The sequence below is a fragment of the Gadus morhua genome, chromosome 3, assembly GCF_902167405.1.
Source record: "Gadus morhua chromosome 3, gadMor3.0, whole genome shotgun sequence".
Classification (NCBI taxonomy): Eukaryota; Metazoa; Chordata; class Actinopteri; order Gadiformes; family Gadidae; genus Gadus; species Gadus morhua.
In genome coordinates, this window is record NC_044050.1 from 8,729,921 (window position 1) to 8,746,525 (window position 16,605).

Here is a 16,605-nt window from a genome sequence, read left to right on the forward strand (position 1 = left end):
TTTTTTATTTATAGCTCAAATAAATGTTTTCAAAATTGTGCAGTACAGTGCACATTGTAATTGACTCATATTTGTGCATTTATTCAATTAAGGTTATTGAGTTTTAGTTAAAGAAACATACTGCTATGTTGCACATAGTTGTTCAGGTACAATGTTTTATCATTTGTGAAGTCAAGTTTGCCCTATTTGTTGTGGGCATTGTCAAGATTATCTCAGGGAGAGTGTAATCCAAACTGTTGTCCGAGACCATTAAAAAAATAAAAATAAACATGGCACTTTTCCCTTAAATTAAGTTGAAGTATTTTTCTTATTTTGCACAGACAATGATAACATTTGGAAAGCCTTGTTGCATTCAAGAATGCATCCAGTGGGGCATCACAATAACATTAAGCATGTTGTGTTAATTCCACAACAGGAGATATGTAATGTTACCTAAATTAGGTTTGAGGAAAAATAACCCAAATATCGACATCGGTATCGGCTGATATCGGAATCGAAAATTTAGAGTTGGACAATATCGCATATCGGATATCGGCAAAAAAGCCAATATCGGACATCCCTAGATTTAATGCTTGATCAGACTGACAGATAAACTGATAAAGCTGTTCATAAAATTGTTGGGGCTTTAGCCTCGGACGACACCCATGGGAGACGTGGTAGGGAAACACTTTGAGTCCAAACACAAGAAGAGGGTGATAGGTAAGGTTTATTGCCAACACAAAGCATTGTCGGAAAACACAGTCATGTGACAGAAACAGGACAAGAGTGACCAGGAAACATTAAGCCCCTGCGTTCCCTCTGATTGGCTGATGAAATCGATCGAGCTGACAACTTAACCATCCGTCTACCAATATGTAGAGTGATCACCCCAGGACCTACTCTGATCAATAACTGGAGTGATCACCCCAGGACCTACACTGATCAATAACTGGAGTGATCACCCCAGGACCTACTCTGATCAATAACTGGAGTGATCACCACAGGACCTACTCTGATCAATAACTGGAGTGATCACCACAGGACCTACTCTGATCAATAACTGGAGTGATCACCACAGGAGCCCCTCTAATCAATAAGGGATGACCCTGGGGCTGAACACTAGACAGGACACATGCGTTCCACAGCGGCGCCGTGGAAGGTACAGCCTTGAGACGACAGACGCCTCTGCCTTCATTAGTGCTAACAACCGTCTACCTGTCACGGATACAGCGCCACAGTAACCAGTGGGACAGCATACCTGAGCAGGTGATCTATGCCCTCCTCCCCCCCCCCCCCCCCCCCCCCCTCCATGGTGCGTTGAGGCTGCCACCTGTCCAAACTGCTGTACCTCTCAAACACGCAATCGCACACAGACGCGCACAAACACACACAAACACACACAAACTATCTTCTCTACTTCTGCTAATTCCTGCTCCACCCGATGAGGCTTCCTCCCTGTTTGGGTGGGGGTGGGAGCGGAAGGGGAGTGCACGCGGCAAGCAGAGGGCCCAAAGAAACACCCCGATACCACGCTACCGCTAATGCTAATGCCAACACGCTACGGCCACGCGCCCCCCCCCCCCCGCGCGGTCCCCTCCCCTGTCTACTTGGGGGTGGGGGACTTAAGGAACCTGCTGGTGGGCGTGGGGGACTTGACGCTACGGGTCGGGGTGGGGGACTTGGGGCCCGGGGTGGGGGACTTGGGCACCGGGGTGGAGGCAGGGGTGGGGGACTTCATGGAGGGGGTGGGGCTCTTCATTGAGGGGGTGGGGCTCTTCATGGAGGGGGTGGGGCTCTTCATGGAGGGGGTGGGGCTTTTCATTGAAGGGGTCTGGGACTTGGGAGGGGTGGGCGTGGGGGTCTTGGGGGGGGGTACGGGCGTGGAGGTCTTGGAGGCGGCGGGCGCGGCGGTCTTGGGCTGGCCCAGCTTGGGTTCCGGGATGGGCTCGCCGTGCCGGTAGACGCTGACGGTGATCTCCACAAATTCGCCGCCGTACTTGTTGCGCACGTTGATGCTGTACTTGCCGGAGTCATCGGAGGTCACCTGGGGTCAAGGGTCGGGAGGGAGAACGAGGATCAGGCTGGAGGCAGGATCGGCCATGTTCTCACACCGAGACCAAACCAGGTCAGGGATGAGAATCCCGCTCAGCTGAGGTGAGGTGTATGTGGTCATGATACGTGGTGTGTGCTGTGTTGATCAGTAGGATGCATGTGGCATTGAGGTACAGGTGCCTAGGTGGACAGTAATGAACATATATAACATAACACGCTGCTGCGAGAGAGAGGTCACCTGTGTGATGACCAGGCTGGCAAACTTCCCGCCCTCAAAGGTGACCTTGGTGTGTTCGCACGACGCCACCTCCTGCTCGTTCTTGAACCATGTGACCTCGGGGGTGGGCTCACCCCATACCGTGCAGGTCAGGCTCAGAGACTGGAGAGGGGTCAGAGGTCAGGGGGTCAACACTTGGTCCCGTGACTTGCAGCTTTGTTTAGATAATGTCATTAGGGAGCAGGTAAGGGTTAGTGGGCATCCTGCTCACGGAGGCCTACAGGAAGGCCGTGGACATGGCCTACCTGCAGGCATCCATCATACATCTGGCTGGACAGACCCACTTGTGATGTCACTACAGGGTGGATTGTGAAACGCCTTGTGATGGCGGATCAAGATCATTTGCTGATTAATCCACCTGACCCTCATTTGAACAAATCAGAAGAAAGACACTCACCTTGTGCTCCATGATGGTGACAACATCAGGAAGACCTCCGACCACCCTACCACGGTCTGAAACACATTAGGAGAAGCATGAGGCACCTTGTCAACATCTACTCTGTTGAGTCATGAGGAGCCTTCTCAACATCCACTCTGTTGAATCATGAGGAGCCTTCTCAACATCCACTCTGTTGAATCATGAGGAGCCTTCTCAACATCCACTCTGTTGATTAATGAGGAACCTTCTCAACATCCACTCTGTTGATTCATGAGGAACCTTCTCAACATCCACTCTGTTGAATCATGAGGAGCCTTCTCAACATCTACTCTGTTGAGTCATGAGGCACCTTCTCAACATCCACTCTGTTGAATCATGAGGAGCCTTCTCAACATCCACTCTGTTGATTCATGAGGAACCTTCTCAACATCCACTCTGTTGAATCATGAGGAGCCTTCCCAACATCCACTCTGTTGAATCATGAGGAACCTTCTCAACATCCACTCTGTTGATTCATGAGGTACCTTCTCAACATCCACTCTGTTGAATCATGAGGAGCCTTCCCAACATCTAATCTGTGTTGATGGAACAGTGGCAGGCTGTGTAAGCTTTCTAGGTTTTTACTAGAAAGGATGATTATTATACTCACTCTTCTCTGCGAAGGCTGCAGCCCTATAAAGTAAAACACACCAATTAGACATCAGTACTGCATAGATGGAAGTGCCACATTCAAATACTGCATTACAGATACCGGTACCAAATACAAATGGCAGTATTACTGCATGCAGATAATAGTACCGTATTCAAATACTAGCATACCACTACTACTAACATATTAATGCTACTTTCAAATAACGAAACTACGCACTGTGATACATACTGTTATACATGCTGTAATGCATACTGTAACCAGAGAGACAAAGTAACCTACTTGAGTCTAAGGTATTCTTCGTAGGCGTCCGTGTAAGCTGGGGAAACAACACCAAGTCAGTGTCTACTTGATAGATCATACTTTACATGAATAACATAACTAGATGAACAAAGAATACAGAAGCAAACATATTTCAATACATATGGAGCATTTTTTAAATAAATATGTGGGTCTCTTGGAAACATGTATAGTGTCACAAATGGTTGATTTAAATGAATGCATTAATGCTATCATTAATTAATGCATTAATAAAATAAGGCATGAGGTAATGGATGAATTAAGGTAGGCGTAATAGAAAGAATGAATGCAAGAAAAACATGAGTGAATGCATGGCTTAATGCATTAATGCATGAATATGCATACATGAATATGAATGAATATAAATATATAATGAATGTAAATATAATATAAATGAATGCGTGAAGAAGATAATTAAGTATGAAAAAAGGACAGAATGAATGAATAAATGAAGGAATACATGACTACCTGAATGAAGGAATGAATAGAGGAACACAATGCCTGAATACAAGAATGAAAGAATGAGTGAAGGCCACCTTGTCCGGAGAGGTCGAAGCTGCGTGCGTACACGTTGACCCCGTCGGAGATCTCGATGGTGTACTGCCCCTTCTCCTTGTCGGAGGGGTCGCAGATCTGCATCCAGGCCATCTCAGCCGTCCCCCCGATGCGCATCTTCTCAGAGGACGCGATCTTACTGTCCCTGGAGGGCCACAAACGCACACACACACAAGCACAAGAACACACACACACACACACACACACACACACACACACACACACACACACACACACACACACACACACACACACACACACACACACACACACATACAAACACACACACACAAACACACACACACAAGCAAACACAAACATACGCGTTTGATGCTGTTTATGTATGTGTGTGTGTTTGTGTGTGTAGGTGCATGTGAGTATGTGTGTATGCATGTTACCTGTGCTTCCACACTGTCTTCATCTCCTCCGTGTAGTAGGTCATGTAGCACTGCAGTCTGATGCCCTCTGGGGTGCACTGGAGCACCAGCTCAGAGGCAGAGGTGCCTGGGAGGGACATCAACATCCACCCATTACATCATCAATGACACTGATCCATTCCTCTGGGGAGAAGACAGCAAGGGGTTTAGGGGCAGATCAATATCAGATCAATATCAGGTCTTACCGGCTATCTTGGCGATGGCGTTGATGATGTCATCAAACACTGTGAAGAAGAAAGAGTCAGATAAAATAACCAATGACATCATCAGCATCAAAAGAAATCAACCGATCATCAGCTAATTGTCTCTACCAAGTCATGAGTATTCAAACGGACCAATCAGAGTGGACTTACCCTGTCCTGACACCTCAAACAGAGAGGTGTCCTTCCCTTTGTCGTCACTCAAGGTAGCCTTGTAAACTCCCTGGTCCTTCCTAGAGAACTACACACACATTATACATTATACTGTTAACTCAAATGTCACTCATAGAGAACTACACACACATTATATATCATACTGTTAACTCAAATGTCACTCATAGAGAACTACACACACATTATGTATTATACTGTTAACTCCCTGGTCCTTCCTAGAGAACTACACACACATTATACATTATACTGTAAACTCCCTGGTCCTTCCTAGAGAACTACACACACATTATGTATTATACTGTAAACTCTCTGGTCCTTCCTAGAGAACTACACACACATTATGTATATACTGTAAACTCCCTGGTCCTTCCTAGAGAACTACACACACATTATACATTATACTGTTAACTCAAAGGTCACTCATAGAGAACTACACACACATTATACATTATACTGTAAACTCAAAGGTCACTCTAGAGAACTACACACAGTGACATGGAAACATAGTGATATAGTGAAGGGAGAGAGAAGGAGTGATATAGGATGCCAGTAACCTGGGGGATGGGCAGAGCGACAGAGCCAGACATGGCGTTAGGCGCGGTTTCCAGGACGATCTCCTCATCTTCCTTGTACCAGGTGAACTTGGTCTCCTTCTTGACGTTGGCCACCTGACGTCAGCCGGAGAACAACACAAAGTCAGGCGGCATCTTCACAAATCGACCGAAAAACTCTTGATGGAAAACATCAAGTTGGATAGAAGTTAGCATGTTTCTTGGAGCAATGTTGATTTACATATGGGGTAACAGGTGATTAAGATATTTGATGTTGTGTTTTTGATAAAAAATGTATTTAATAGGTCTTATAAAGGACCTGTTAGTACAGACGGACTGGCTCAGGGTTGGTTGCCATTTGTGAACTAGATCTAACCCAGGCCCATATGCTCACGAGCATCTAATTATTAAGGGCAGGTGCTCAAAGTCACTGCGAGGAATGACCACGACATGGAGTTACATGAATCTGGGGTAGGGGTGTTTGTTTTTACATGAAGCCGAGGTAGGAAGAGTGCGTTTGTTTTACTGTACCTTGCAGGCCAGCAGGACGGTGCAGTCCTCAGCCACGGTGAAGTACAGATACTCAGAAAAGTGAGGACCTTAGAGAGAGATTGACATGAACAATTCATTCATCACACATATAGTGGACAGTGTTTAGGTCATAGTTGTTATCTGGTTGTCGTGGAAATCGCATTACCTAGCTTCCTCAGGTGCTCCTTCCTCTGGAACTCTGCCTCCGTCAGCGCCGCCTTGAACACTGTCACAGGGGACAACACAACACAGCGTTGTCACGGAAACAACTCCAGCGTCAGCACCATCATGACAACACAGCGTTTTCACAGAAACTTCTCCCCCATCCCCGGCATTCTCACGTCACCATAGTCATGAGGTGCCATCACCTCAACATCCAAACACAGTCATTATGGAAACCACTCAACCATCAACGACTTTACAACACGATGTTGGCATGGAAACAACTCCACCATCACCCTAAGATCATCAATACTCGGTCCAACCTCAAAAGTGGTTTCAAACCATAAAGTCTCATTGTCATATGCAGGATTTTCATTGGCTCAGATCGGTCCCCGGGGATGTCACCTCACTGGGCACCGATCTAAGCCAATCGGTGGCAGGCCTCACCGTCTCCGACCAGCACCAGGGAGGTCTGGTTCTTGGCTTTGCCGTCGTGGATCTGAACGGTGTAGGTGCCCTCATTGGCCCTGGTGAAGTGCTCCACTGTCATCTGGATCACACCGGTCTTAGCATCGTGGCTGATCTTTTGGCCCTGGGGAGAGATGTATGCAGAGAGAAGTATTTTATTTTATATTTCATTTATAGGCAAAAGACTATCTTAGGTGAATTGTTTGTATTTAGTATTAGCTGGTTAAGGTTAGGTCAGTGTTTGGGGTGGGGACGAGCATTGCATCATGGGTAATGGACCCTGTACTGACCTCCCCGCTGGTGACCTCCTTGTCGTTGACGATGAAGCGGTAGGACGCGGCGGCGGACAGCTTGGTCGCCTGCAACCAGAAGCGGACGTGTCCCTTCTCCAGGATCTCATAGTTCAGACCGTGCTTCAGAGGAACGACTGAAGGAGAGGAACAGGAAGAATATGCTCAGATATGCAAAGAGCAATCGGATACCTAAAGACAACTCAGTTATCTAAAGGCCTTTAAGATATATAAAGACCTCTTAGGTATCTAAAGACGGCTCAGCTATTTAAGGACCACTCAGATATCTAGAGACACCTCAGATATCTAAAGAACGCTCAGATATTTAAAGACCGCTCAGATATCTAAAGACTTTACCAGCTGGGTTCAGAAAGACCGACTGATAGAGTAGAAAGAGCATTGAGTAATATCAAGATTGCTGCAACTAATCTACTACTATGAATCATGAAGGTTGAGGTTTCTACTCACTGGGGTTCCTGATGGCATGGCTCAGCTCCAGCATGGTATTGAGGGCTGTAAAGGTGCAACACATGTCAGTAACCAGCAGGTAGGAAGTAGGGCATCTTAATCAAGGATGGCTACAGGTGGGTGGACTCACAAGAGGATGGAACCCAGAACTTCACCCTAACCACTAGAACTAACCAGATCCAATATGTGTGTCTAAACTGTACCACATCCAACATGACAAATGGCTGAGAAAACCTTTATAAACAGCAGTCTGTTTATAAACCATCTGTCTGCAGTATTTTAACCTTTGACCTCACCGTCTTCAGTTAGCGTGTGGCTGGCGGAGACTCCGTCCGTATCCGTGACGACCACAGAGTAGCGTCCCAGGTCATCTTTATCAGGGCTGGTGAATGTCAGCCTGGATCTGCAACCAACCAGGGAGACAACCATCGATCACATTATCAATCCTCCACCAACCAGGGAGACAACCATCGATCACATTATCAATCCTCCACCAACCAGGGAGACAACCATCGATCATATTATCAATCCTCCACCAACCAGGGAGACAACCATCGATCACATTATCAATCCTCCACCAACCAGGGAGACAACCATCGATCACATTATCAATCCTCCACCAACCAGGGAGACAACCATCGATCACATTATCAATCCTCCACCAACCAGGGAGACAACCATCGATCACATTATCAATCCTCCACCAACCAGGAAGAGAACCACTGGGTTTGACCTTGAGTTTCATTTGACCTAGTTTGTTCCTCTAGGTTCACCACGAGTGTATTTCACTAGCTGGTTCCCCAGGTGTAGCGTCTGTTCTCTAGGTGCTAAAACTCTCAGGGTCTGGGTAAGACCGATGGCTCAAGATTCGGCCGGTTCTGACCTCACGATGACCCAGATACACGATGACACAGCACATAGCAGGCAAATAACAAGTGGGGAGACAGGTGATGAGACAGGTGGTGGAACAGGAGGGGCAACAGGAGGTGAAGGAGGTGATGAAACAGGTGATGAAACAGGCGGAACGGCCTTTAGTGGCATTTAGTGTAGTCTTCTGAGTGGGTCATAAATGCTGGTATTTCTGCTTCAGGGACATTGAGGTGACTTTGAATATACCGGTACATGGTTTTAGACCTCTCATGTTGTTAACCCTGAGAGAGAGAGAGAGAGAGAGAGAGAGAGAGAGAGAGAGAGAGAGAGAGAGAGAGAGAGAGAGAGAGAGAGAGAGAGAGAGAGAGAGAGAGAGAGAGAGAGAGAGAGAGAGAGGGAGAGGGAGAGAGAGAGAGAGAAAGAGAGAGCACAAGGGCGAGGGCGAGAGGGAGAGAGACTAAGGGTCCTCACGTGCGGCCATCGGCGCTAGCAGACAGGCGAGGACAGTCTCCGATCCCCTTGTAGTTCTTGGACCAGACGAACTGAGAGGTCTCTGAGATCTCACACGCTTCCAGAGACAGGAAGATGTCCCCGGTCTGCTCGTCCACGCCGCACACTATCTCCTGGGTGCCTTTAGATAGAGACCAACAGCACCCAGCGTTACTGGAGGAGGCTTCAGGGAACCACGGACCTCGTCCAAGAACAACTGTTACATTCTTCTACACTTTATGTTTTACCAAGTAAAAAAGAAGAGAATGGTTCAATGAAAGGAGAAAGGAAGGAAGAATGGGAGGAAGGAAGGAAGGATGGAGCAAAAGAGGGTAAGATTTGATGCAATGAAAGGAGACGAATAAGGAAATAAATAAGGTAGTAGGGAAAGGAAGGAAGGCAGGAAGTGAGGAAGGGAGGAAACGAGGATTACCTGGCAGGGCCTTGGCAAGGATGGGCTCCGACACCTGGGAGGCTTTTCCTACTCCGTCAGCGTTGACGGAGCGCACCCTGAACACGTAGGTCTCTCCCGCCTCCAGACCGCCCACCTGCAGAGGATACACCACCATGTTCACTACATCACTCCTATATATCACCACCACCTTGTTTATTATACCACTCCTATATATCACTACCCTCTTGTTAACAATTTACAATTTACAATTACAATTTACAATTACAATTTGCCTTGGTTATCACTTCTTTAACCACTACACCATCATGTTTATTATATCACTCCTTTAACTACTTATTTCACTCGTAGCTAACGCTATCTAACCTAATTAAACCTATCTAACCTAGTTATCCCTAACTACCCTAGCTACTGCTATAGACCCTAGCTAGCCCTAGCCGGGGTAATACCTGCAGGTAGCGGTGTGAGACAGCGTCCTGGTTCACCGCGGTGAAGTCACTGGAGCCCTTCTTGGCCATCTCCACCAGGTAGCCGGTGACAGCGCTAGCTCCAGTGTACACTGGCGCCTTCCACAGGATGACCAGCGAGTCACTCCTGACCTCGCTGAAGCTCAGGTCAAAGGCCGGGCCTGCACACCCACACACACACACACAACCAGGGCAAATACACACCGTCAAATATCTAGAGCTAAGTCAGTAGTCTCCCAAAGAATGCTTATCAAGCGTCCACCAGGTGGAGTCCCGCTCCCCCAGGTGAAGCCCCCCCCCCCCCCCCCCCAGGTGGGGAACCCCCGCTCCAGAGCTTCACCTTCCTACCTGGCTCCGCCATGGTCCAGGCCTCGCATTTCATTGGCTTGCTGGCCTCTGAGGGCACGCCCACTCCTGCCATGTTGCCCGCCTGCACCTTGAACTCGTAGAAGTTTCCCTCGGTGAGTCCCTCGACCTGATTGGTCAACACAGAAAATACAATGAACCACTGAACAGCTCCATCAGAGAAACTGATAGGTGGATGGTTGTAGTTTTGTGAATTTATTTGAACTCCACATGCCAACCCCTCTGCAAACCTGTGTTTACTTTGCTTTGCACTTTGTGTCTTTGAATTGTGTATATTATATATAGTTTTTTCTTGTTCCTTTATTTTATATCCAGGTACTTTCTTTTTCGTATTTTTGTATTTTGTATATCCATGTCTTCACTGCACCCAACCTACAGATTCCTTATGTGTGCAGAGACACCTGGCAATAAAACCTCTGAATCTGATTCTGATGTTCACATTCTATTTGTATTCATCATCTAGTCAAATTTTTTGTCTATTTATATTTCTACTAAGTAGACACTTTAATCCAAAGCAAATCCCAGGGAACACAGATCTGTATCATTAAGGAGCATGTCGGACACATGGGGCATCTCGCCTACAGACATTGGGGATCAAACCCAGTTCTCCTCACTGTTGAGTTACACAAGGCCCACCATGTGGTCCCAGACCAGGCCCAGACCCAGACCCAGGCCCAGGCCCAGACCCAGACTCAGACCCAGACCCAGACCCAGACCGAGGCCCAGACCCTGACCAAGACCCAGACAGACTCACGGTGTAGACCCTCTCCTTGATGGCGCTGACGTTGACCTCCTTCCACTGCAGCTTGTCGGCGTTGCGGCGGTCCACGTAGTAGGCGTTGACGTGGGAGCCCCCGCAGTGCTTGGGGCTCTTCCAAGCCAGGGTCATGGAGGACCCGTTGCAGCTCAGGAGGGTGATGCCGAACGGAGAGCTGGGGGTGGCTGCAACGCAGTCGGACACAGGGTCAGAACATGTGGCCTGGATGTCTTTTCATCTGTATCTTTTGTATGTATCACAGACACACACACACGCACACACACACACACACACACACACACAGACACACACACACACACACACACACACACACACACACACACGCACACACACACACACACACACACACTCATACACACACACACAAACACACACAAACACACACACACACACACACACACACAGAAACACTCGCACACACAAACACGCACACATACGTATAGCTCCTACATAGCATATGTATGACTTTATATTCAATACATAAATTACATCTATATAATCTTATATCATATAGATTATATATTCATATAGTATATCGATTATCTATGTTTTGTATTTTCTAATTGTTATAAATTGTAGCATTTTCTGAAAGAATACAATATTAATATATTAACTCATACTATTTAGTTATTTTCATCATTTCTTATTGAGATATTTCATCCAAAGTAGGGAGTCATCTCAGTATAGAAGGCTTACAGGTAGGGGTTAGGAGTCATCTCACTATAGGAAGCCTACAGGTAGGGGTTAGGAGTCATCTCACTCTAGGAGGCCTACAGGTAGGGGTTAGGAGTCATCTCACTATAGGAAGCCTACATGTAGGGGTTAGGAGTCATCTCACTCTAGGAGGCCTACAAAAAGGGGTTAGGAGTCATCTTACTCTAGGAGGTCTACAGGTAGGGGTTATGAGTCATCTCACTATAGGAGGCCTACAGGTAGGGGTTAGGAGTCATCTCACTATAGGAGGCCTACAGGTAGGGGTTAGGAGTCATCTCACTATAGGAGACCTACAGGTAGGGGTGAGGGGGCATTAGGGTTCAAACCAATAACCTTTGAGCTGGTGTGGAATACAATCCTGCCCTTGGATGAAGCAAAAATGATTGTCTCGACACAATTAAAACATTCACACAGCGTGCCCATGTTGTGATCCATTAACCCTTCATCCACCTGTTAGACCAGTGAGAAGCCTGTTGCGAAACTCCATAAACACGAGTGGTGACACGAAGACAAACAACACAACACAACACAGTGCGACTGCAGGGGCAGCTCGTGGTTCTGTGTGGTAAAGAGTGGTTCACGTCGGATACAACACTGTGATGGATCAGTAGGATAACACAGGGTGGAGGGTACACTGTGAATGTGAGGGGTCTCTCTCTTCTGGGATGGGAATTCTGTTAGTGATCTATGAAGCTTTTCAGTACGTACCATACTCCACACCTCGTCCTGAACACAACATTTCAAATCATCCACACAGAATCTTAGTTGAGCCCAGAAATACAATGCATAAAGAAAGAAAAATACTAAAGTTTTATAATTAATTGTAATCTAATCAAATTTTATGTGGGTGCATTATGTTGTGTGCATTAGCTTGTGCGTGTGTGTGTGTGTGTGTGTGTGTGTGTGTGTGTGTGTGTGTGTGTGTGTGTGTGTGTGTGTGTGTGTGTGTGTGTGTGTGTGTGTGTGTGTGTGTGTGTGTGTGTTTGTGTTGCTCACCCAGGGCGGGCTCCACAGCGATGGGGGAGGATTCCTGAGACTCTGCACTCAGACCGAACAGGTTGACCGCCTGGACCCTGAACACATAGGTCTCCCCTGGAACCAGACCATGGACCACAAACCTGGACCAAAGGCACAAACAGAGAAGCAGAGAGGGGCTTCATTTCTGTCCTGTGAAAGTCAAGCTTCTGACTCTGACTTTAGTCTGGTTTATCTACAGGTATATTGTAACCTGGTGTATACAGGTAGGGTCTTACCTGGTATCTATAGGCGAAGTCACACCTGGTTTATCTAGTTATAGACTCACCTGGTGTTTACACATATAGACTCACCTGGTTTATCTACAGTTGTAGACTCACCTGGTGTTTACACGTATAGACTCACCTGGTGTCTACTAGTATAGACTCACCTGGTGTCTATAGGTATATAGGCTCACCTGGTGTCTACGGGTATGGTCTCAACTGGTGTCTATAGGTATAGACTCACCTGGTGTCTACGGGTATGGTCTCACCTGGTGTCTATAGGTATAGACTCACCTGGTGTCTACAGGTTATGGTCTCACCTGGTGTGTCTGAAGGGCTTGTGGTTACAGGGCTGCCACAGCTTGGAGCCGGCGGGCCGGGCATCGATGTAGTATCCCAGCAGGCTGTTGGGGACTTTGGAAGCCTCCCACTGGACGAACACAGAAGACTTGGTGTTCCTGGTGGCCACCACCTGGCCAGGGGTGGAGGGAACGCCTGGGACACAAAACAAGCAAACCCCAGTTATGAGAAGCATTGACTTTTAATGCCATTAGCACTCACGCCCACGCATACACACACACACACACACACACACACACACACACACACACACACACACACACACACACACACACACACACACACACACACACACACACACACACACACACACACACACTGACACCATGTATTGACTTTAATATTACTATAAAGACTATCTATTGTCAATAATAATACAGGGATCATCTGCTGCAGGAGCTGGTCAAACAACATTTTGTTCAGGTTAATTGTCTTTTAAATCACCTCTTTCTCCAGTTGGGTGTGGCACAGTGACCCTCAGGTGTGTCTGAGTGGTGCCGACACCAGTATTATGGTATCACAGTATTACTAGTAGCATTACGTTACCTCATAGCATTCAGCATTGGAGTCTCAGTTCATAACCAGGGTCACACAGGGTAAGCGGGACGTAAAAAGTGGCTCTGGGTGTGTGGTGTGAGTCAATGCAAGTCTTCTCATCACCGGGTCCCCACATCGTCAGTGAATCATAAAGGCGTGTTTCGGTGTGCTGATAGAAGGCGGAAGTTCATTCCTGCCTGAATAATTTGTAGTTGTGTGTTTAAGTTCACCACCTCCCCTTAAAGCCTGCAGGATTTTTTTAAAACATGCAGTAACACTGCGACCGTTGTGGTGGAATCCAAGTCAAAGGATTAGTTTTAAGCCAGGTGCGCCCACGCGGCCCAACAGCAGGTGGGAAGTCACAGACACATCGGAGCAGGTGAGCACACAGGGAGAAAATCCGAAATCAGTGCTTTGCTTGCTCCTATGGGACTTTAAAGTACTTTAATACATACCAACTGGTCGCTTTGAACCTGAAACACATGTCATGACATTCAGGGACACTTGTCGAGAGATAGTTTACTTTATAATTATATTAATTTATGAGCAACTGTGGGTTTGGTTCAACTACTGTTGGTTCAGTCAGGTCAAGATATGCAGGGCATGTCTTTGCATGTATGCGTCGGACGGCCCCTGCCTTACCGTGCTCGTCCGCCTTCTGGACGGGCCCCGTGGGGGCCGAGGCCTCGCTGGAGCCGAACTGGTTGGCGGAGAACACCCGGAACTGGTAGGACTTCCCGTCCAGCAAATCGAAAATGGGATAACGGGGCGACTGAACTTTGACACCAGTGTTGATGCGCGTCCATTCCTCCGTGCCCGCTAAGCACTATGGGAAAGCCGGGGGTGGGGGGGGGGGACAAATGGATTGAAAGCGGAGGGGGCGGCCATGTGGGTGTTAGGCCTCGTTAACATCACGGGGCTGGGACACTGGGAGACCTAGGTTTACAGTTCTATGTCTGCTTCTAGGTTTGGTGATGCAAACAGCTCTACTGAAAATAAGGTTGTAATGTAACAAACAAACAACATTTTATCTCAACAATATAATATTTGACCGGTGCTGTCTAAGTGCGTTGTTTAAGACAGGTGTGTGGACGCCTCTATTGAGCACGGCAGCTCCACACTGTAAAGGTGTGCAGGGGGAGGGACCCTGGGCCGGTGCAGAGCTACGGGACGCTAAAGGGGAGGTCACAGGATGGAGGACACACCTTCTCGATGATGTACCAGAGCCTGGCGCGGCCGCGGGGGGTCGGGGGGGTCCAGCTGAGCACCACGTAGGCCTGGTACACCTCAGAGGCGTGCACGCTGGTCGGCTCCCCCGGAATAGTGACGTAACCTATTCCAGGACGGTTTACACACCCGTACATCTGGCTGTTGTACAAGGCCCTGGGTGCTGACTCACCCTACTATTCCTACCTGTACCCTACCCACTCTTACCGTGCTAGCCCTACTAACCCTAACCACTCTTACCCTGTTAACCCTACTAACCCTACTAACTCTACCCACTCTTACCCTACTAACCCTAACCAATCTTACCCTGTTAACCCTACTAACCCTACCCACTCTTACCCTACTAACACTACTAACCCTACCCACTCTTACCCTACTAACACTACTAACCCTACCCACTCTTACCCTGATATCCCTACTAACCCTACCCACTCTTACCCTGCTAACCCTACTAACCCTAACCACTCTTATCCTACTAACCCTACTAACCCTACCCACTCTTACCCTACTAACCCTACCCACTCTTACCCTGATAACCCTACTAACCCTACTAACACTACTAACCCTACCGACTCCTACCCTGCTCACCCAACTAATACTACTAACTTTAACTCAACCTACTCTGCTGGTCCTAACCCTACTAAGTCTAGTGGTCATAACCCTGCTTACAATATTAACTATACTAACTCTAACCCATCAAAAATATGAAAACGTAGCACTTGTACAACAGATGCATCAGTAATACTGAGATCAACCTTTACAAAAATAACTAACTTTATTATTATTGATTAAATATTAGATCTATTAATTGATCTATATTAGAAGAATGATCGTTATTGTTAAGAACTGGATTAGAGTGGGGGTCACTGATTGTATGTTTTGTTTTAGTTTGATGGTAAAGTTCAACAAAGTTTTATTGAATAAAAAAACAAACATGGCTGTTAAAGCACAACACCAACAAGGTAAGGTTAGATCGGGATAATTTTTTTTTTATTAACGATGTATCAGTGTTCAATTAATATGTTTCAGAATATTTAGCTGTATTGTTTTTAGTCTATAGTATTTTTTTTTTGTCTTTAAACATAGCTTGTTTATTTGTGATTCGTTTTATTTTGATGTGTGTTTGTTTGTTGGTAGAAGTATTTAACTGCAGAATCTACAATGTACAGCAAAGATGCTCATGTTTCTCAAAAGTTAAACGAAAAGTACTATTTGAGAGAGTTCACTATGAACAGCTTTGTTGTCTTTGTGAGGTTGGTTTTGGGGATGGATAATGTTTAACGTTATACTCTCTGTGTTTACTCCACCAAAGTCACGGCGTCACCTGACGGAGCTCGGTGACGAGGTGTGCTGAGGTGGTGCAGAGGGACGGAGGGGAGTGAATGTGGGGTGGGGGGGGGGGGGGGGGGCGACGAGCCCAACGTCACCAAGAGTTTAGTTCAGAGCGAAGGAGGTCAAACCAAAGCGTTAGGAGTCGGTCGTCAGTGTAGTAGCACGCTCTAGTACGTAGCAGTACATCTAGCGTGTGCCCCAATGGTAGTCACGGTGATACTACCTTCCAGGTCGTCGTCCCTGATCAGTATGTCGTAGTGTCCCCGTATGTTCACCACTGTGGCGGAGGACAAGGGGCAGAGCGCTGCGTTAGCGCCCGGCGGCGGTGGCGCCTCGCGGCGTT

At 47.2% G+C, this 16,605-nt stretch overlaps 1 protein-coding gene across 5 annotated transcripts in view; it reads right to left on the minus strand.

The window, feature by feature from the left end:
• Positions 1-688: 688 nt before the first annotated feature.
• The window catches only part of myom2a (myomesin 2a), a 28,252-nt gene continuing 12,335 nt past the window's right edge, over positions 689-16,605 (minus strand). For 2 of the 5 annotated variants that reach the window (XM_030351441.1, XM_030351439.1), the window contains 27 exons: positions 16,486-16,539; positions 14,909-15,036; positions 14,346-14,529; positions 14,159-14,176; positions 13,127-13,301; positions 12,565-12,686; positions 10,831-11,018; positions 10,059-10,185; positions 9,693-9,871; positions 9,265-9,379; positions 8,814-8,973; positions 7,769-7,875; positions 7,473-7,517; positions 7,005-7,141; positions 6,694-6,838; positions 6,251-6,310; positions 6,085-6,152; positions 5,557-5,670; positions 4,982-5,069; positions 4,814-4,852; positions 4,590-4,695; positions 4,173-4,336; positions 3,619-3,655; positions 3,337-3,359; positions 2,706-2,761; positions 2,270-2,410; positions 689-2,023 (listed from right to left, as the gene is read on the minus strand). In XM_030351441.1, coding sequence (XP_030207301.1) covers positions 1,583-2,023; positions 2,270-2,410; positions 2,706-2,761; positions 3,337-3,359; positions 3,619-3,655; positions 4,173-4,336; positions 4,590-4,695; positions 4,814-4,852; positions 4,982-5,069; positions 5,557-5,670; positions 6,085-6,152; positions 6,251-6,310; positions 6,694-6,838; positions 7,005-7,141; positions 7,473-7,517; positions 7,769-7,875; positions 8,814-8,973; positions 9,265-9,379; positions 9,693-9,871; positions 10,059-10,185; positions 10,831-11,018; positions 12,565-12,686; positions 13,127-13,301; positions 14,159-14,176; positions 14,346-14,529; positions 14,909-15,036; positions 16,486-16,539 — 3,221 coding nt within the window. In that variant the 3' untranslated portion in view covers positions 689-1,582. The remainder of the gene's footprint in view (positions 2,024-2,269; positions 2,411-2,705; positions 2,762-3,336; positions 3,360-3,618; positions 3,656-4,172; positions 4,337-4,589; positions 4,696-4,813; positions 4,853-4,981; positions 5,070-5,556; positions 5,671-6,084; positions 6,153-6,250; positions 6,311-6,693; positions 6,839-7,004; positions 7,142-7,472; positions 7,518-7,768; positions 7,876-8,813; positions 8,974-9,264; positions 9,380-9,692; positions 9,872-10,058; positions 10,186-10,830; positions 11,019-12,564; positions 12,687-13,126; positions 13,302-14,158; positions 14,177-14,345; positions 14,530-14,908; positions 15,037-16,485; positions 16,540-16,605) is intronic. The other 3 variants (XM_030351440.1, XM_030351442.1, XM_030351443.1) reach the window with 3 other exon arrangements.